Source organism: Octopus bimaculoides, chromosome 19 (assembly GCF_046866305.1).
Source record: "Octopus bimaculoides isolate indiv1 chromosome 19, ASM4686630v1, whole genome shotgun sequence".
Lineage (NCBI taxonomy): Eukaryota > Metazoa > Mollusca > Cephalopoda > Octopoda > Octopodidae > Octopus > Octopus bimaculoides.
In genome coordinates this window covers 54,213,431-54,234,808 of record NC_142946.1, presented here as the reverse complement: position 1 = coordinate 54,234,808, position 21,378 = coordinate 54,213,431, and the positions used below count along the sequence as shown (strand labels likewise).

The 21,378-nt window shown below is 37.9% G+C and overlaps 2 protein-coding genes across 2 annotated transcripts in view; one reads left to right on the top strand and one right to left on the bottom strand.

Annotated features, from left to right (window-relative positions):
* Window positions 1–7,005: 7,005 nt before the first annotated feature.
* LOC106875404 (putative acetylcholine receptor chaperone) lies at window positions 7,006–20,676 on the bottom strand. The gene is made up of 3 exons (XM_014923515.3): window positions 20,537–20,676; window positions 10,987–11,122; window positions 7,006–9,658 (listed from the first exon to the last, which is right to left on the bottom strand). The coding sequence occupies exons 1-3, from the start codon at window positions 20,645–20,647 to the stop codon at window positions 9,426–9,428; spliced, it is 480 nt and encodes a 159-aa protein (XP_014779001.1). The 5' UTR covers window positions 20,648–20,676; the 3' UTR covers window positions 7,006–9,425.
* The window catches only part of LOC106875403 (uncharacterized), a 41,382-nt gene continuing 40,567 nt past the window's right edge, over window positions 20,564–21,378 (top strand). Inside the window, exon 1 of the mRNA XM_089337750.1 lies at window positions 20,564–20,680. The gene's annotated coding sequence lies outside the window, so the exon portion shown is untranslated. The remainder of the gene's footprint in view (window positions 20,681–21,378) is intronic.

Genomic DNA, 21,378 nt, shown 5'->3' with positions numbered 1-21,378 from the left:
CCTTTGGCTGATTAAGCCATAGCTTCGTTTTATTTGCTTTTTTCATTTTAAATTTGCTTTTTTCATTTTCTTTCTTTTTCTTCGTTTTATTTGCTTTTTTCTTTTTAAATTTGCTGTTTTACCCTAACCCTAACCCTATCACCGATAGAATTGTTTCAGAATCGTTTGTTTATGTAGTCGGCACTTAATGTATATCGGCTGAATGGACGTCAGTGATTGGTTGAAATTACAGAAATACGACAATTTTAACATGGAATAACTTAGGGATTTCTTTTTTTTTAAGAAGACTAAGAGAAAAAGATGTTTTATATGACACATTCTACCAGTGTTCCAAGTTTCAAAGTGTTTCGTCAATGAAAAATGTGGCCCCCGTTTTAAAAAAGATCCTTAGATGTTGTGCAGCCGGTCTTCCGCGAGGCATTTTCGATTTCTCATAAGAAACTATGATATTCAATCACGTGTGTGATTTACATATAACGTCAATCAAGTCACGTGATTTATTTATAAACAAAGTACTACGGATAATACTGGTAAGACGTTCAGTCATTTCCCTTGTATTTTATTTACTTTTTTAACCTCTCGAAACTGGAAGATTACCGTGTTTGTCTACCACCACCGATTGAAAACCAGGGTTGATTTGTTCAATTAAACCTTTCAAGACGGTCCCACAATATGACCGAACAAGTAAAAGATAAAATTTTCTACTACTGGGTTTATTTCTTCGCTGGTGAAAGGTCTCTGTTTGAATCTTTTCTTCGCTATACACAACTGTGTTCTTTTTTCTTTTTACCTGTGAACTTATTAAATTGGTAATTAGGGACTGAAACTAGAAATATTTGTAGTTATTTCTTTACAGCAGTAGCCTTCAGCCATTTTTTTTTACACCTATAGACCCCTTTGATTACTATTTTATTCTGGTGGACTCCAAGCCACTCAATGTTTACAAATTAGTTTTATAGCTACTTCTTTCAAAATTCCTATTTTGTTTTTCACATGTTCACTTATGTAGGTTTGCAATAGAACTCTCTGAGAGAACATGTTCCAGTGGCTGGAAACATGTTAAACTACATAAAACACTAGAGCTAGAGAAAGAAACCTGGCTGTTTCTTACAATAAATACATCTAAAGTAAAATTCTTTTTCATGTAGGTTCAAGCATGTTCACAGTTTGGCTATTTAACTTTAAATACTCACATTTTTGGCTCATCAACATTGTTTTCTGTATGTGGTCAGACGACCATATCCGTTCGTGCCGATTTAAGTCATCCAATCAAACCACTTGTCCGACAAGAAAAGTGTGGTCCGTTTTGAGCCTACCCTTTACTATTTAATCATACCTTTTCCCGCTATTTTCTTCAATGAGGAGGGTTACACGATGGAGTTTGAATCTTCGGTAGAGAGCAAGTTTTATTCCGCTATGATTTACCAGAAAGGAGAGAATTGTCAGCATAGATCTTTGACGATATGCTTTGTGTTTTTCCTGCGCACATCACCTATGTACAAGCTGCACGAGGAACCAATTTAGTTTTGTTAACAGAATTATTCACGTTGAACCAGTTTGCTGTATCTTCTGTTAGCAGAGAAATAAATGTGGCCGCCAATTTTAACCTGTCTTGGTATTTTCTTGATGCTCTTTGTCCTGACTCGTTTGAAACCAGGAGATTATAATATCTATTTCTTTATTGCCCACAGGGGGCTAAAAATAAAGGAAACAAGCAAGGACAGACAAAGGAACTAAGTCGATTACATCGACCCAGTACGTAACTGGTACTTATATAATCGACCCCAGTGCGTAACTGGTACTTATATAATCGACCCCAGTGCGTAACTGGTACTTATGTAATCGATCCCGAAAGGATAAAAGGCTAAGTCGACCTCGACGGAATCTGAACTCAAAATGTAGCGGCAGACGAAATACCGCTAAGCATTTCGCCCGGCGGAGAGCTGTAGCCACGTACATAACCTTTTCACCTCGCTTAAGACTTTTGCTTGCGTGGACCCCAAAAATCTTATAAGGACCCAGGTTCAGAACTAATGATTTACGGCAAAAGACATTCTAGACGGAAACTATCCAGACTTTTTGCATAACCAAAATTTTCTTTTTCTTTTTTCCTTTTTTTTTAAGAGGAAAAGAAACAGTAGAACAATTTTGGACCGTCTCTCCAAGTTCCATACCTCATTTGAAACGAAAATGGTAGTTTTTGCCCTTCAATTTTCAGTATTCCTGTTCGTGGCTTTGAGGTGCTGCATTTACAATCGCAAGATAGTGGTTTCGCTTCTTGAACAAAACACATCATCTCATGTTACTCCGGTCCACTCAGCTGTAAATGACTGACCCTGCGACAAGACTGGCCTCCTGTTGAGGAGGAACCTTGTGGTCTTGGTCAGTTATACACCATGAAAATCGGATAACCGGTCCTAAGATTCGAGACCTCAATGTCCAGTGGTTGATAATGAGGACAATATGTTTCATACAAATCGAAAAGGATTTTTTGCCCCAAAACAGTTTCAAATATCTTTGCATTATTTACCACCCACTTCCAGACTCTTTCCCTTTCCCACGGGGCATAGGAGTTTAAAGGATAGTTAATCCAGAACTCTGTTAACAGTACGGTGTTAAGGGTGGATTTAGCAGCTATTTCAAGCAGATCAAGCCACTACATTGAGACTCCCTCGTCACAACCTCTACTGGGGGGGGGGTACCTTAATGATATTGCTTTTTTCTTTTCTTTCTTATAAATTAATCTATTGACAGGTCCACTGCACAAATGTATAAGGCAGTGTGACAATCTTCTTTCTGTGACAAGAGGGAAAATGTTCCTCTCGTAACAATTCTATTGTATATCGTGCAATTGCTGTTCAACAGCGGTCAATTGCAAAGCCGACACCGTTCAACCGTTTCAGAGTTATCTAGGACTATGTAACGTGCCCTTTCTTTATTTAAGACGGTAGTGTATTTTAGAGAGATTTTGGTTGCTATTTCTGGCTGGTCCCCTGTTGTTAGATTTCATTAATTCAGAGTAAAAGAACATTAAGAAAATGGAGTGGGTGGGTAGAAAAACGAAAACGGTAAATAATTAAAATAGACGACGTAGATGGACAAGAGCTTTACAAATATATAAATGTATTTCCTAAGTTTTAATGTGGTTTCTTGGTGTTTGTGTAACCCCAGACCAACTCTGATCAAGCAGACAGAATCTTTAGAAGCGCACCCCTCCAAGAAAATGACGCTTACTTGTAAAAAAAAAAAAGTTAGCAAAATGAGAAATATATCCAAAATAAATGAAATATGCAGAAAATTAGGAATATTCATCTATTTCTAAATATTTTAGACTAAAAAATAAAACAAACGAAAAACTCGCAAACATGTCGGACGATACAAGGGGCGGTAACTTACTTTTACCAGTTATTAATGATACAAGGGGCCCGACGATATCGTCTGCGAATTGTAAGACCGTTTCACAGTCTTTTTCTTAAAAGTCAGTTTATAACTAATATATATTATTATGTCAAATTTTGTGTCTGAACGGGAAATTTTTAATGCTATGGCCTTATTTCGTCTCGGAAGAGATTTGGGAACAACGGAAAAGGCCATTGACTGGTGTAGAAAATTTTAATTACTATCGAGACGAAATTTGTTGTGGAGTGCCTTAACTTGCATACGACTTAAACATATTTACTCTATTGTTTAGTGGAGGCGCGTGGTTTAATGATCGTAAGATTGCGGTTTCGATTCCTGGACCGAGCGACACTTCATTTCACGTTGCTCCTGTCCACTCAGCAGGCAAAAATGAGTAACTCTGCGATGGACTGGTGTTCCGTCCTGCTAGGGAACACATACGCCATTGAAACCGGGGAAACCGGGCCCTTGAGCCTGGCTAGGCTTTAAAAGGGCGCATTTCTTTTATAATTATTTCTGTTGTATATCACATCATAAAATGGGCGAATGTAAAGCGAGTGCACGCCACCTAACCCTAACCAGTGTACGTAGTAGAAAAAATATCTGATTAAAAACAATCAAGAATTTGCAAACGTTATTGTCGGGCTCCTCGTATCATTTAATAATCTTTGATACATGTTACCGCCCCTTGTATCGTCCGACATTTTTGCACACCCTGTTAAGTGGTTGGCATTAGGAAGGGCATCCAACCATACAAACCGTGCCTCAACAAATAACTGGAGTCTGGACAGCTCCATGTCAAACCGTCCAACCCGTCAGCATGGAAAGCGGACGTTAAACGTTGACGGTGTCTCAATTGTTACTTTCTTTCATTTATTCGTAAGTGCTTTGACTTATATTAACTTCTCTTAACTCAGCTTAGTGTCCCCTCTTTTATTCTGATACTACATTTTACTCCCACCTTTCACCATCCCAACCTCTCCTACTAATGGCGTTACCCTGTTGTCTCTCTCGACTGGACACATATTTCAAAACTCCACTTTAGCATTATTACAAATTAGTGCCAACCCAGAATATCCTGAAGCTCCCCCCAGGCACCAAAGTCTGCTAAAGGGCCTGGCTCACTGTTCTTATTGCCTCATTACTTTCATCATCTCGTATCATTATCTCACCATTGTCGCTGTTGTCTCACCAATGTCATTGCTATATCATTCCCCAATTAGAATGAAATGCAGCCAAAAACAGAGATAATCCAAATTTAGTTTTCACAAAAATTATTGCTTCTGTTATTTTGTGAATACATATTCTTTACTCTCTCTACTTGTTTCAGTCATTTGACTACGGCCATGCTGGAGCACCACCTTTAGTCGAGCAAATCGACCCAAGGACTTATTCTTTGTTAGCTTAATTAACCAAAATATAAAATGGTAAAAGATCTTTGGGAAAAGATAAATAGCAATATTAAGATTGGAAAACAAATATTTCCTTTCATTATTCTGATGGTTGTAGCAGTGGTGGTAACTATGGTGATGGTAGTGGTGGTGTGATGGTGGATCACATATTTTTGGCAGTCTTGCTTATTGGTGGGAGGGGAGGGAAAGTTTTTTGCTGGTCTTAGCAGCGGCTATGGAGGGTGGTATGTAGGTTTGTAGGGTACGGTAGTGTTGATGCAATCTTGATGGTGGTAGTGGTGGTGGTAATAGTGCTGATGGGAACAGGGTGGTGATGGTAGTAGGTGATCTTGATTTTGAATAAGATGAGGTTGAATTTCGTAGTGATGCTTCTTGCCGTGGTGGCTGGTGGGTTGATTGTGTGTGTGTGTGTGTGTGTGAGTGTGATATTGGTGGTGAGGGTAATTGGAGTGGTGGCAGTGGCTGTAATGGTAGTGATGGTGGCTGTATTGGTTGAAGTGGTGGTATTTGTAATAGTTGAGTGGTGGCAGTGGCACTGACACTACCAGTGCTGGTGGTAGTGGTGAAAGTTGTGATTATTACGTATTTTTGTTTGTGAACAAGTATTGATATGTTGTTGTTGTTGTTGGTGGTGGCGGCGGCAGTGATGGTGACAGGGTTGCAGGTAGAAGTAGAGAGGAAGATTGTCTGAGAGAGAAAGAGGGACAGAGACAGAAAGGAAAAGAAAGACAGACAGACTGACAGACAAACAGGAAGAGAGAGACAGGCAGACAAACAGACAGTCAGCTGATGCTAAAAATGTCTAAGATATGACATAACAGAGTAGAGGGAAGGAAAGGCAAAAACAGAGTAGAGAATAGATTTTGAGGGGGTTTCAGTCTCTCTTCTTTTTTTTCTTTTTTTTAACGTAACACAAAAAGGAGACAAAAATAATTGCTTATACAGCTGACTGAGAAATCTTCTCATAACATCGCATCTGCTCAGAATTCAATGCTGGATTGTTTATTTATTTATTTGTTGTTGTTCTTGCTGATTTATTTGTTGTTGTTCTTTTTTTCTCCTTCTACATAACGATCATGAACTGGATATTTCATTCAGATAAGAACAGCAAGAATGGGTCTCAGGAACTTGATACAAATTGCTTTCTGTTCCTATGGAAAGAAACATCTTTTAATAGCGAGATTTACATTAGGCTTAGCGAGCTGCCACTGATGCTACCAAGGCTGCAGCTGACACAGGCATCGATGCAGGCTATGGAATTTGGAATATAGATTTTTAAATAGGTACATAGCCTCACATTTATAGGAGAATAAAGGACAGAAGACTATATTCTTGTTGTTGTTGTTGTATGGCCCTAAGTCAGCTCTGACTCAGTAAACTTATGAGCAAAAATGTCCCAGTCGTGACCATCCAGTCATTTTGTATATCTGGAACAGGATTATGAAATATGAATATAACTAAATATGGTGTGACCAGGGAGCGTTCATGTGATCAGAGATCACATGTGAATTTGTATTCCCTCTGAAACTCTGAACATGAACTCTACACATCAGCAATGAATGACAACTATGGCTAAGGCATCTGCACTGTCCAATACACTTGCTCTCCTAGTGGGGCATTTGTCAAGTTTGCATGGTGGACTTTTAGACTGCAGGCTGACGCATTACTTTGCTTGCTGGAATGTTAAGGGCAACCATCAGATGAGATCAGCATTCTTGAGGTATGTGTAAGTATGGTGTGAGGGAGATTTAGGTGCTTTTTTTTTTTTTTTTGGCACTCCATCACTTACAACAGTGAGGGTTCCAGTTGATCCAATCAATGGAACAGCCTATTCATGAAATTAACAGGAAAGTGGCTGAGCACTCCACAGACGTGTGTACCCTTAATGTAGTTCTGAAGGGAGATCCAGTGTGACACAGAATGTGACAAGGCTGGCCCTTTGAAATACAGGAACTACTCATATTTTCCAGCTGAGTGAACTGGAGCAAAGTGAAATAAAGAGTCTTGCTCAACGACACAACACACTGCCAGGAACCAAACTTGCAACCTTACAATCATGAGCCAAATACCCTAACCACTAAGCCATGCACCCTCATGCTGCTGCTCATTGGCTCATGCCCATGCTTATATATATGTGTGTGTGTGTGTGTGTGTGTGTGTGTGTGTGTGTGTAACAAATGAGAGAAACAGAAAATGAATTCACAAGATTTTTTATTAATCACAATAATCGTTTTGACCCAACTTGTATCTATTCCTCACAGGTGAGATACTATACAACTTATGGTGTACCTTTCAGTGCTAATGTATCTCAAGTGACTTGGTTCTATTATTATACAGCATGTTGTTATTTGTCTGTAGGTGGTTGCCTATATGTGTGTGTGTGTGTGTGTATATATATACATGATATGTAGGTATCAGCATTCAAAACAGATCCCTAGCGCCAGCCTCAGCTGTCAATTTGGAACCTAACGGATGACCAATTATAGCACTTATGCAGCGTACCTATTGGTTTAGATCCGGGCTGGCCAACCTGAGGCCCATGGGCCACATGCGGCCCGCAGACTTTTATCTTGTTGTCCACTTGATACTTTCTTGAAATGGGTTTATTTAAACAAGTATTTTTAAAATTTTACCAAAAGTTCAAGATTGTAATGAAAAGTAAAAAAGAAAGATACTACTGTCTTTGCAACAATATTTCATGTTCAATCAACGATCATTCATTCATTATTGTAATAATAGCACAAGAAAGCAAAATGATTTCAATTCTGTCCGTATACAAGCGGCTCTCAAAAAACTCTCTGTAATTAAAGTGGCCTGCAATGTAATTCAAGTTGGCCAGGTTTAGATCATCAGTGAACTAAACCCCTCATATTCTTTATATATATATATTATATCATCATCATTTCAATGTCCACTTTGCATTCTTGTGTGGATCAGATGGTGTTTACTGAGGCAGGTTTTCTACAGCTGGATGCCCTTCTTGTCACCAACCCATACCTGTTTCCAAACAAGGTAATATTTCTGCAAGGTCAGACATGTTCTCACAGAATATTGGAAATGAATGACACTGCACTGACAACCATTTTACAACTATTGCATGATGTCAAGACAAGTGGACACACACACACAACAGGCTTCTTTCAATTTCTGTCAACCAAATCCACTCACAAAGCTTTTTGGTCAATCAAGTGAAACAGAAGAAGATACTGGCCCAAGGTGACACAGTAGGACAGAACCTGTAACCATGTGGTTGGGAAGCAAACGTCTTGCCATACAGCTTTGTACCACAATATTCCACAGACGCTTGTACCTGTGGCCTAATCTTCGGACAGATTTAGCATGACAGTATGTGTGTCAAGACTAATCCTTTGAAATTGTGTGGATTGTTCGTCTATTTCACTGACAATGTTTGGGTTGACATGATTTGACACAAGACATCTTTTCCCAAGGTACCTCAAGTTCTTAATCAATCAGACATGTTTATCTACACCTGTGATTCTCAACCATTTTTCACCTATGGACCCCCTTGGATCCCTATTTTACTCAGATGGACTCTCATAGCCATTAGATGTTTAAAAAAATCCTATCATATTTTTATAATTGAATATTATAAAGAACTGCATAAAAAAATTGTTAAAATATTTTGTGTTGTAGAGGTATATCTGATTTATTGCACATAATTTTTAACAACAAAATCTTATATGGACCACCAAGGGCCATATGGACCCTGGCTGGGAACCATTGATATAGACCTTGAAAAATAAAATATCAACAAACAGACACATAAAAATGACTCTGTATTCAACATTACCTAAGTTATGTCGACTTTATTCTTTAAAAAAGACAGAAGAAATTTAAAATACAAACAAAAAAAGGGCATTTTTGTCAATATTCTTTGCCATACTTATATTAATGATGATGACAATAATACTGTTTGTTTGTTATCCTAATACAGGCACAAAGCCAGGAATAAAAGGGAGAGGGGAAAAAACTGAACAGTTGATAAATATCAACCCCAGTTCATAACTGGTACTTTATTTTATTGATACCTACCACCCACCCACACACAGAAGGATGACAGGTAAAGGAAAAGTTGACTTAGGCAGGATTTAAGTCGAGAATGTAAAGTGATGCAACTAAAAACCACACGGCATTTTGTCAATTGCTCTACTGATTCTGACTTAAAATTCACTCCCCTTTGTGATGATGATAATAAATAATTTATGTTTTAACAACAATTGATTTTTCTTTTTCTTTCAGTGAGAGGGGTGGGAAAGGGGATTTGAGTGGTTGAACAATACAAGAAGTTTCTTACTGAAATTGCGTATTTTTTTTCTTTTTCTTTTCCCTCTTCTTGTCTAATTTTATTGTTTTTACCTTTCATATATTTATTTTTGTATATTTTAACAGGAGTTTAGAAAACAAGTAAGAAAAAAATCACAAATATTATAATACAAAAAGAAATTACAAAAACAAAAAAAATATACAGAAATGGGAAAAAACAGAAAAGAAAAACTCAACAGTTTTCTCTGCAGGTATGAATGGTTCGATTATTATATGGATTTTTTTTTTTTGTTAATTTGTTTATTTATGCTTGTGTTTTTGTCAATGTGTCTATTCTACTTTCTTTGTGAATTGTGATGTAGAAGGTCTTCTGACAGTGCTGTTGGTGGCGGCACCTTCCCTAGCACGGAGTTGCAGGTGAATGATGAGGCGGCAGGAGAGGAGCAAAGCGAACACAATTGCCGGGCTCATTCTCTCCAGCCCCTCATCAAGAGCATAATGGGTGTAGATATCACTCAACATAATCAACAGCAGCGATACATTTGCAACTTGCTTCAAGCTCCCTGAAAATATTTAAAAAAAACACACACATAATGGACCTTCGGAATAGAGATGGAAAAAGAAAAAAATGAATATTGTTATACTTGGAAGATGGTCGGGCTTTTTTTTAATTTTTTTTTTTTTACCAATTAAACACATGCACTATTTATTTGGTCATTGATTTAGTTTTACATCATCATCGTGGAGGTGCAATGGCCCAGTGGTTAGGGCAGCTGACTCGCGGTCATAGGATCATGGTTTCGATTCCCAGACCGGGTATTGTGAGTGTTTATTGAGCGAAAACACCTAAAGCTCCACGAGGCTCCGGCAGGGGATGGTGGCGAACCCTGCTGTACTCTTTCACCACAACTTTCTCTTACTTTCTGTTTCTGTTGTGCCTGTAATTCACACACACACATTATATACATATAAGTATACATACACGATGGGCTTCTTTCAGCTTCTGTCCACCAAATCCACTCACAAGGCTTTGGTTGGCCGGAGCTCAAATAGAAGATTCTTGTCCTAGCTGCCATGCAGTGGAACTGAAGCTGAAACCATACAGTTGAGGAGCCAAATGTCCTTCAAATTACACCTACCCACTTAAAATAGGACACATTGAACTATTCTCAAGAAAGATGAGATGATCACATATGGATTACCACTGATCATGTCTGCTTAATCAGGGATTTTATATTGCTATAAGTAAACAACTGTATTATTGGTTATATGTTTCCAACATACCAGTTGACAGTGACACTCACTTACAATTATCATGTGATGTCAAGACAAGGAAAGACAAACCTATGTCCACTCAAACACATACACAAGGCTTTGGTTGGTCTGGGGCTATATTAGATACTGAATAAACAATACCACACAGTGTGGCTAAACCCAAAACCATGTGCTTTCAAAGCAAACAGCTTAACCACACAGCTATCTCTATACATACACACATATGTACATGGAGAGAGAGAGAGAGAGAGAGAGAGAGAGAGAGACTTAGTATTCAATTAAATCTTACAATTAGTCAGTTGGAAGACATCTAAGAAAAAGGAAAGCAAAACCATAGAGAAAGAGAGTTAAGGTGAGAGAAAGAAAAAGAGAGAGAAAGAGAGAATGGGGAGTACAGAAATGAGGAGAGGATAGTGGGAATGTATGTGTGTGTGCGTGTGCAATAATTCCTGGGAATTCATTGCTGGAATGGTTTAGTTGCTACATGTATGGTCTGCCAACAATTGGTGATGGCCAAAGAAACAAGATGTAATTCAAGTCCACATTTCATACCATTATACAAACAAGTTAAGAAGCCACCATTTGATAAAAGTGAAGGTAACAGAGATCCTCATACCTGGAATAGCTAGCAAGGTGACGCCACTAATAACCTCCACAGTGCCAATAACCTTTCTGTAAAAATGAGGGTTTGGTTTCCATCCTGTCTGTTTCACTAATGGGAATACTTTAGCTCTTCGTATGAAAGTTTTTCTCTGCAATAAAGATTCAGATGAAAGAAATAAGAAAACAGAAAAAAAGTTTGGTTAATTTACAGCTAAACATTAACCCTTTAGCATTTAAACCAGTTTTATGCTCAAACTATCGAGATTTGGCCTCTCACATCTGCTCTAGAACGTCATACTAAAACATATACAATTGCATCATCAAAATTTGAAAGCTATTAGATAATGTATGATTAGTTCAAAACAATGTGCAGGCATGTTTGTGTGACTAGAAGCTTGCTTAGCAATCACATGATCCTGGGTTCAGTCCCACTGCGTGATACCTTGGGCAAGTGTCTTCTACTATAGCCTTGAGCCAACCAAAGCCTTGCAAGTGGATTTGGTAGATGGAAACTGAAAGAAGCCCATTGTATATGTGTGTGTATGTGTGTGTACCTTTGTGTCTGTGTGCTAAGAAGTTTGCTTCCCAGCTCCATGACTCCAGGAGTCCCACTGAGTGGCTCTTTCACAAGCGTCTTCTATATAACCCAAGGCTGACCAGAGCCTTGTGAGTGGATTTGATAGATGGGAACTGAAAGAAGCCTGTTGAATGTGTGTGTGTTTGTCTCTCACCATTGTTTGGCAACTGGTGTTGGTATATTTATGTCGCCATGACTTAGCAGTTTAGCAGAAGAGACCGATAGATTAAGCACCAGGCTTAACAAAATAAATACTGGGGGTCAATTTGTTTGACTAAAATCCTTCAGGTTGGTGCTGCAGCATGGCTGCAATCTAATGACTGATACAAGTAAAATAAAAAGAGTTTGCTCCCCTTCCATCCCATGACACCTGTGCAGGCTTACACAACCAGACCAAAAATGCTGCCCCAATAAAAGCATTGCCCAGGGCAAACCACCCTGCTTCTCTCCACCACCACCCCATCAGCTACATTTCTGTAATGAGCAGACATGATAAAACGTCCACCTGCAAAAAGAGAGAAGCAAGACCACCAACAAGATTTGAACCACCTATCTGTCACTTCCCGGGCATCACTAACCTTTTACCATTCCAATTATACTGCCTTTATGTCCTTCTTTCTCAAATCAGTTACTTAAAGATATGTTTCTGCTATTTACTTTGTTTTATTAGGGTTTTTTTTTTGCTGTTTTTGTTTTATTTTCTCTTTTGTTGCTAAAAAAGAGCAGAAGTGAGGAAGATGGAGGTGGTGGGGGTTCAAGTATGATTTTTTTTTGTTTCTTTTTTTAAATTCAATTAGAGAAACTTCCAGATGCTTTTTTTTGCATAATCATACAAATAAGAATTATTTTCAAAGAGAAGGAGGGGAGATGGGGTGGACAGGAGAGAAGAAGGAATTAAAGATGGTTATTTTGCTTTGAAAAAAAATAAATTGAAATAAATTTAGCATTGAATGGATGGGAATAGCAATCAAACAGGAGGAAGAGAGATGAAAGAGATGGTTGAATGGTGTAGTATGTCATGGGGGGGGGGAGTCAATAGGATTATTGATTAGAAACCAATCTAGAATTCCAAGTAACAAAATCATTCACAAACTGAATGTTGACGATGATGATTGTTATGATGGTAATGAGTTCTGAATGACATCACTTTCTTCCCATAGTCGGATGCTGACAAATGCTAGCAATTCTCAACTCACAGAGAAGTTCCCTAGATTCTCCCTTTCAGTCTATTTGTTAGTCTTTTTTAACCCCCACTTTAATGCCAACCTGTCAGAAGCCATCCTTAGTTCTGTGATACATAACTTCTTGTTTTGTAAAGATTCAAATATTAATGAAAAGCTTGCAACAATTTCTACATAATAAACAACCTTCCTATTAACCATATTCCAAACACCAGCTTCATCATCATCATTATCATTTCAACATCCACTTTCCCATGGGTTAGACAGAGTTTACTGAAGCAGATTTTCTACAGCCAGGGACCCTTTCTGCTGTCAAACCTCACCTGTTTCCAAGCAAGAAAGCAGTGTAATATTTCCCATGGCCAAGGTGTCAAGCTGGCAGAATCATTAGAACACTGGGCAAAATGCTTAGCAGCATTTCGTCCATCTTTGTTTTCTGGGTTCAAATTCTGTCATGGTCAACTTTGCCTTTCATCCTTTCAGGATCGATAAAATAAGTACCAGTTGAATACTGGGGGCAATTAATCGACTTTGCCCTCCCCCAAAATGACTGGCCTTGTGCCAAAACTCGAAACCAATGTTTCCCACAACCACACAGAATATTGGAAATGAATGACATTTAGTTACAACAATCACACAATGACAAGACAAAAAGGCACATGTGCTTACACACATTTACATATGCACAACAGGTTTCTTTCAGTTCCCATCTACTGAGTCCACTCATACGGCATTGGTTGGCATGGGGCAATGGCAGAAGACACTACTTGCCCAAAGTGCCACACAGTGGGACTGAACCTTAAACTATGTGGTTGGGAAACAAACATCCATATCTGCACCAATATATTAATGAAAAACATTAAAAATATTTTTAAAAAAGCAATTGGTTATTTTACTAACTCCTTCCAAATCTTATAGGTTTCAAAACTGATTGTAACCTTTAAGATTTAGCTAAATCAGAAATGATGATAATCCTTTCTACTACAGGCATAAGGCCTGGGAGGGGGCTAATTGATTACATAGACCCTAGTGCTCAACTTGTACTTATTTTCTTGACCCTGAAAAGATGAAAGGCAGATGAAATGCCACTGAGTGTTTTGTCTGGTGAGCTAATGATGACTCTGCCAGCTCACTGCCTTCCACAGCATAACAAGGATTCATTTTCATCAGATTCAAAGCTAGTATTTAACTAGATGAGATAAAATGACTGAGCTAATGCGAGGAATATTACTGGTACTTGTGTTATCAGATTTGAAGATTTGGCAGCTATTTCTAGCAAATTGAGAGACGTTTTGAATGGCTCTCTTTGTTGTCTCGATCAACTCCGGTACTTGCTGAGTGTCATTTTATTGAATGCGGAAGAACGAAAGAAAAAATTGTACAGCAATATAAACAAATACCATAAGACAGCTTTTCTGGCACTCTACCAATTCTGTCGATCATTCACTATGATAAATAATAAAGAGTTGTGAGCCAACAGGAGAATGTTTATCTGGTAGAAATAGCAGCCAAATCTCCCTTAGATCTCATCCTACTTCTTAAACAAAGAAAAGCTCACTGGACAATGTAGTTCCTGATATAAACAAAAAAAGATGAGATAGTCATGGATGGACTGTCTTTGATGATAGTTCAGCTTAATCAGAGATAACCAGGTTATCTCTGATAACCTAGGTGTTACACAGTATCAAGATAATAGGGTCTTTTTGTGAAAAATCATTATATGCCAGTAAAGTTATGTAATAATGGTTAATTTTTGACCAGTCATCGACATTGGGACAATTCCTTCCACATCAACACAATTTGGAAGATATAGAAAAATATTTGTCTCAAAAATGTCTTATCCATTTTAGTCAAGCAAGTCACACTAGGTAAATGAGAATTGTGGCCACAGACATGGTTGTCCAGCAAACCCATTATCATTATTTGAAATTTCAAGATCAATGTAAATAAACACCACAAGGTTTTTTATGCTACTCTAGAGAAATTCAGAGGAATTAGCAGGTAAAAAATGCTATTTGGTGCAATGTCACGTACATCACACTTTTTGGACAACCTTAAAAAAATTTGGCAATACATCCCCGGTAAAAATATTTTTGTTTAATACATGCCCAGCAATTGAAAAATGAATCGATACAATTCTTGTAAATATTCAAGATTTATGACTTAGATATTTCATAATTTATGCCTCTGACTATCAAGTACATCATGCAAGAATGGCTCAATAATGTTTTTCTAGCATAAGTACAAGAACACTAACTGGGAGAGGAAAACAGTTGATTATATCAAAATACACTAAATCCAGCATGAAAGAAGCCCACCATATGTATATATATATATATATCTATATATATATATATATATATATACATATATATATATACATACATGTGTGTGTCTTTGTGTACATGTTTTTCCACTTCCACCGCTTGACAACCAGTATTGATGTTTGTCCCCAGCAGTTCAGCAAAAGGGACTGATAGAATAAGTGCCAGGCTTTACAAAAAAAATAATAAGTACTGGTGTCAATAAATTCGACTACAATTCTTCAAGGCAGTGTCCTTACAGTGACTCTCTCTTCCTCCCCTCATGCACTATATCACCTCTCCCCTTTGCTTACTAGCAACTGTATCATCTTTATACTATTTCTGTAGCTGGCTGCTCTCCCCGTCCCCTCTTCTGCATCTCTCATTATCTCCAGCTCTTGATTCTTGTCTCATCTTCCCTTCAACCCTACCCATTTTGGTAGTCTGCTTCTGCCATCACCACTCATTCACCTTCCCATACAATCTTAGAAACAACCCACACACCTAACCATCCACTTCTACTGAGTGTTTGCCTTTTGGGCCACCTAAGCACCTTAAAACCATTCTGTGCTGTGCAGCTACCACTAAACATTTCCCTGCTTCCCCTTATTTTTTTTATACTGGATGTGAGTAACCATGCAGGTCTCTTTGCAGAAACCTGCTTTGTCCCTCTCTCATTTATTCCTTTATTCCTAAGAATGAGGCTGACCTTCACCCTCCAGGGCTCATAGTTCTGCGAACTGCATGGCAACCTCAATAGTACACAACCAGGACTCAGGTTTGCTGAGGAATGCAAATATTATTCAGTGAATAAGTTTTTAGTGCATTTAAGCATGTAACATAGGCCTAAATTAGCATACTGAATAAGGGAGGGTGGTGAGACTTTTTTTTTTTTAAATAGTGCATTTTATATGCTATCAAATATGGTATTTATTATTTTTCTTTTTTTTTTTATCTTATATTTACAAACACCTCTTCATTTCGATTTTTCCATTTCAGTTTCTCATTTTCCTTTCATTTCACTTCTGCATACTAAATATGGATACAGTAGGGTATTGCAAATGTAATACAGTGAGGCAGAAAAAAAAAATGCTTTCAAAGGTTTTAGTTGATAATATTGACCACAGTAATATATACAAGTCTGATGATACTTATTTCATTGATTTCCATTTCTCAAACAGTGGTTTTCACACAGGCATAAATATGAACACAGACACAGATGCATCTGCTTATGTATCCCAATTTCAATAATGGTCGAAAATCTATTTGTGCATAATATCAATAAAATTCATACCCTTCGATTTACACAAATTCAATTTGTACAGTGGATTGACAGAAAAAAATCTACTATGCAAACCATGGGATACCTGTGTGTATATGTATAATATATCATGATTTAACGTCCGTTTGTCATGCTGGCATGGGTTGGAAAGTTTGGCAGGAGCTGGCAAGCCAGGAGACTGCACCAGGCTTCACTCTTTTACTTGCTTCAGTCATTTGACTGCGGCCATACTGGAGCACCACCTTTAATCAAGCAAATCGACTCCAGGACTTATTCTTTGTAAGCCTAGTACTTATTCTCTTTTGCCGAACTGCTAAGTTATGGGGACATAGACACACCAGCATCGGTTGTCAAGCGATGGTGGGGGGACAAACACAGACACAAATACACACACACACACATATATATATATATATATATATATATATATACATATATACATATTTAGGACGGGCTTCTTTCAGTTTCCGTCTACCAAATCCACTCACAAGGCTTTGGTTGGCCCGAGGCTATAGTAGAAGACACTTGCCCAAGGTGCCACACAGTGGGAATGAACCCGGAACCATGTGGTTGGTAAGCAAGCTACTTACCACACTACTGTGCCTGCATACAATTGATCTAATAAACACTAGAAAAAATATATAAAACAGAGAAATAATGATCAATATCCGCTGCTATCGAATGCTAATAATCAGCCGCTAACAGTCTGTCTACAGGCATCATCATCAGTATGATTACAATCACTAGAAGAAGAAGGTATATGTGTATTATTACCATTTACTTCTGTGTCCTTGTAATGTCCTATATCTGTCTCCCTTGTGTGAATAATGAAAATTATTATTATTATTAAAGACAATGATTTGCAGAATTGTTAGAGCATTGAACAAAAATACCTTGCAGTATTTGTTCTGGCTCTTTACATTCTGGTTTCAAATCCAGCCACAGTCAACTTTGTTACCATATTAACAAGGTCAATAAAAGAAAGTACCAGTGAAGTACTGGGTCCAATTTGATTAACCCTCCACCCTCATATTTCAAGCCTTCTACCTGTGTTAGAAATTATTGATCTGATGGTAAAAAATAAATGCCCTGTTGTATTTCTTCTGGTTCTTTACAATCTGAGTTCAAATACCACTGAGGTCAACTTTGTCTATCATCTTTCCAGAGGCTGATAAAATAAAGCAGGTATAGTACTGGGGTCAATGATATTGGACTAGCCCAGTGGTTCTCAACTGGAGTCCATATAAGATTTTGCTGTTAAAATTTATGGACAATAAAATGCACAAAATATTTTAACAATTTTTTATACAATTCCTAATAATATTTAATTAGAAAGATACAGTAAGATTTTTTTAAACATCAAATGGTTATAAGGATCCACCTGAGTCAAAAAAGGAATCAAAGTAGTCCATAGGTAAAAAAAATGATAGAGAACCACTGGACTAGCCCCTCCCTTCAAAATTACTGGAATCAAAAACCATTATTATTTTTCAGAGAAGCAGATTAGCAGTATCAGAGGAACATTTAACAAAGAAGTATTTGTTCCAATTCTTTACATTTTCTAGGTTCAAATCTCATTGAGATCAACTTTGCTTGTCATCCTTTTGAGAAGAAGTCAATGAAGTACCAGTTAACAAATTCTGACCTTGTGCCAAGTTTGCAGTGGACTGACAGAACCATTAGAGCCTCAGATAAAATGCTTGTTATTTCTTTCAACTCTTTATGTTCCAAGTTCAAATCTTGCTATGGTCAACTTTGCCTTTCATTCCTTTTGAGTTAATAAAATAAATTCCAGTCAAATACTGGGAAAGAGGAGGGGGGGGGGTCAATGTAATGAACTAAACCTCACCCTTCAAAATTGGTGGCCTTGTGCCTAAATTAGAAACCATTGGCTGTGTGGTAAGTAGCTTGCTTACCAACCACATGGTTCCGGGTTCAGTCCCACTGCATGGCACCTTGGGCGTCTTCTACTATAGCCTTGCGCTGACCAAAGCCTTGTGAGTGGATTTGGTAGACGGAAACTGAAAGAAGCCTATCGTATGTATGTGTGTGTGTGTGTGTCCATGTTTGTCCCTCCAACATCGCTTGACAACCGATGCTGGTGTGTTTATGTCCCCGTAACTTAGCAGTTCGGCAAAAGAGGCTGATAGAATAAGTACTAGGCTTACAAAGAATAAGTCCTGGGGATGATTTGCTCAACTAAAGGCGGTGGTCCAGCATGGCCGCAGTCAAAATGACTGAATAAAATAATAAAAGAGTTGAAGTAGAAAATAAGCAACTGAGCTAGTTACTTGTGAGATTTAATTTCAATGCTCACTGCACTGAGATCAAATGACACTCTTAACCAGTTCAGAAGTCGATTAATAAATTGTTTTAATTCCTAAATTATATTCTTCCAAATTCATTTTTCTTTCTCTAATCATCACCATAGCCAACCTTTGAAAGTAATTTTCACCCAATGGGGAGAGAAGAGGGGTTAACTGGTTTAGTCTATCAGAAGAGCCTGTCCTCATAGCCTTCCGTCCTCTGAGACTTGATGACTACAGGAAAAGTATAGAGACTGAATTGTAGAGGGAAAAATGCTCTGCTGAGGAAGTGAGGGGATAGTAATTAACAGCACAGCCAGGTGTGTGTCTGTGAGGGGGAAAAGAGACTAGTGAGGTAGCTGGTCCTTCATGAAGGTAGTGAAAGATCAGCCAACTGTAGTAGCGGCAGAGAAGACATGAGGTGAGACAGCATGTCTGCGTGTCAGAGGTTGGAGCCTGTTATGACAGCTGGTGTTGTATTACTCCAGGTCAACTCTGTCCTAACAGGCCTACGTTCCAAGTCATTCTAGTCATGACCATTCCGTGTATGTCTGACTATATTATCGAATGAGTTCTTCCGTTTTTAAAGAGTCGGTTGCTATTTCTAGCAGTTCGCAGGATTGGTGTAGTGCTGCATGATTATTTCGCCCCCAGGTTACATCTAATCTAACAAATCTCCGATCCAAAGACGCTCCAATCATAACCATCCCATTGTGTGTGTGTATGCATATATATATATATATATATATATATATGGGATCTTGGTCGGAGTTTCCATCTATAAGCATTGAGTTCTTCAATCAACTGAGGAGCTAGGTATTCCACAGACACATGTACCTTTAATGTAATTCTGAAATGGAATCATCGTAACACTGTGTGACAATGTTGGACCGTTAAATTACAGGTACAGGTCCATCCGACGGCTTTTCATACAGTTTCCGTCTATCCAATTTCACTCATAACGTATCGGTCGAACCGAATTGATAGAAAACGAATTATCCAAGGTGCCGCGACGGCATGATTGCGAAATAAACTTCTTACCTTTTGGGCCATACTGCGCCTACACACAAGTACACATACACAATACATAATCAAAATGAAATTCGAAGGTTTAGCTGTTTTTTTCCCCCTAGACTGAACAACACATAAAGGCTCCTTCGTAGGCATGATGATGCTAGTGCTTTCAAATAGACGAGAAAGTAAGGGTGAAAGATAGAGGATGGGGATGTTTTAGGGAGTTTGTAAGATGCATGCCTCTCTGAGGACTCTGCTAGCAACAGTGATGATGGACGGCAAACAATTTCACATACATTTCTAGGAGAAAATTGGGCGAGGAATAAAGGCAAAAGGGATGTGTGATTTAGTTATGGTATTTACTGCAAGTAATTAGACAGAAGTTAAAAGCTAAAAGAGATAAAAAGCTCACGGTGAATACTGGTTCCACGACCCGGTTTCGATTCCCAGTTAATTCATTTCATCTTTACTTGTATTAAAAGGCATGACATAATTTGTTGTGACAGCATCGTAGTTATTAGCACTGTATGTGTGCGTGTATGTATGTGTTTATATGTACACACATATAAATATGCCTACATATAATTAGCAAAAATATATTTTTTTAAAAATCAGAATCTGTAAGAAATTAGTGATATCTATGCCGGCTATAAACATAAATAAGTTTGTCTGACGTGAGCTAAGATTTTACGTTTCGGGCAGCAGTGCACACACAAACACATACATATACACACACATACATTCGCAAGCTGACGCACATGCAAACGTACATATATATAAGCACACACGCACATACACACATGCCGTTAGAAGGTTAATTGCAGACCGGGAGTTTTTTTTTTTGTATTCTTTAGAACATAAAATTGATAATGTTATGTTTTTTATCAAAAAGAAACTTACCATTTCCCTATAAATTTCTGTGCTTATAGATGAGTTTAATTTCAATGTTCCGATGAAGATAAAAAAGATCCCTATTGTCACAGACAAAACCGTCAACACAACGGATCCCATCTTGGCGAGGAAGATGAATTAGGATGACTTCCGGTAAGTGCACGCCGGGTTGCAATAAATACTTCTATGTGATTGGTTGAAAACAGGAGTATTTTATTTGTTTTCAGTTTATTTTTTTTCGCTTCTGTTATTTATTTTTGGTTTTTGTTACAGTTGTTATTGTGTTGTTTCTTTCTTTACCATCTGTAATCTTCTAAATTGGACATAATTGTGTGTAAGTGTGTTTGTGTTCGGTTAGAATAATGGTGTTCTCTGTGGGTGTAACTGTCTCACTAACCACGCAACAGTCTATCCATTTATATAACGATAAAAATTTCTCTCTGGAAACAGATGTAGCCACTTTATCTATCTATCTGTCTTTCTCTGTCTGTATGTATGTATCTATCTATCTATCTAGCTAGCTAGCTGTCTGTCTGTCTAACTATCTATCTGTCTATATCTATCTCTATTTATCTCTCCGTCTATATCTATCTATCTATCTATCTATCTATCTATCCGTCTATCTATCCGTCTACCTGTCTATCCATCTATCTATCCATTTGTTTGTCTGTCTGTCTGTCTATCTATCTATCTATCTATCTATCTATCTATCTATCTATCTATCTATGTGTTTGTCTGTCTGCCTATCTATCTATCTATCTATCTATCTATCTATCTATCTATCTATCTATCTATCTATCTATCTATCTATCTATCTATCTATCTGTCTGCCTGTTTGTGTGTCTATCTGA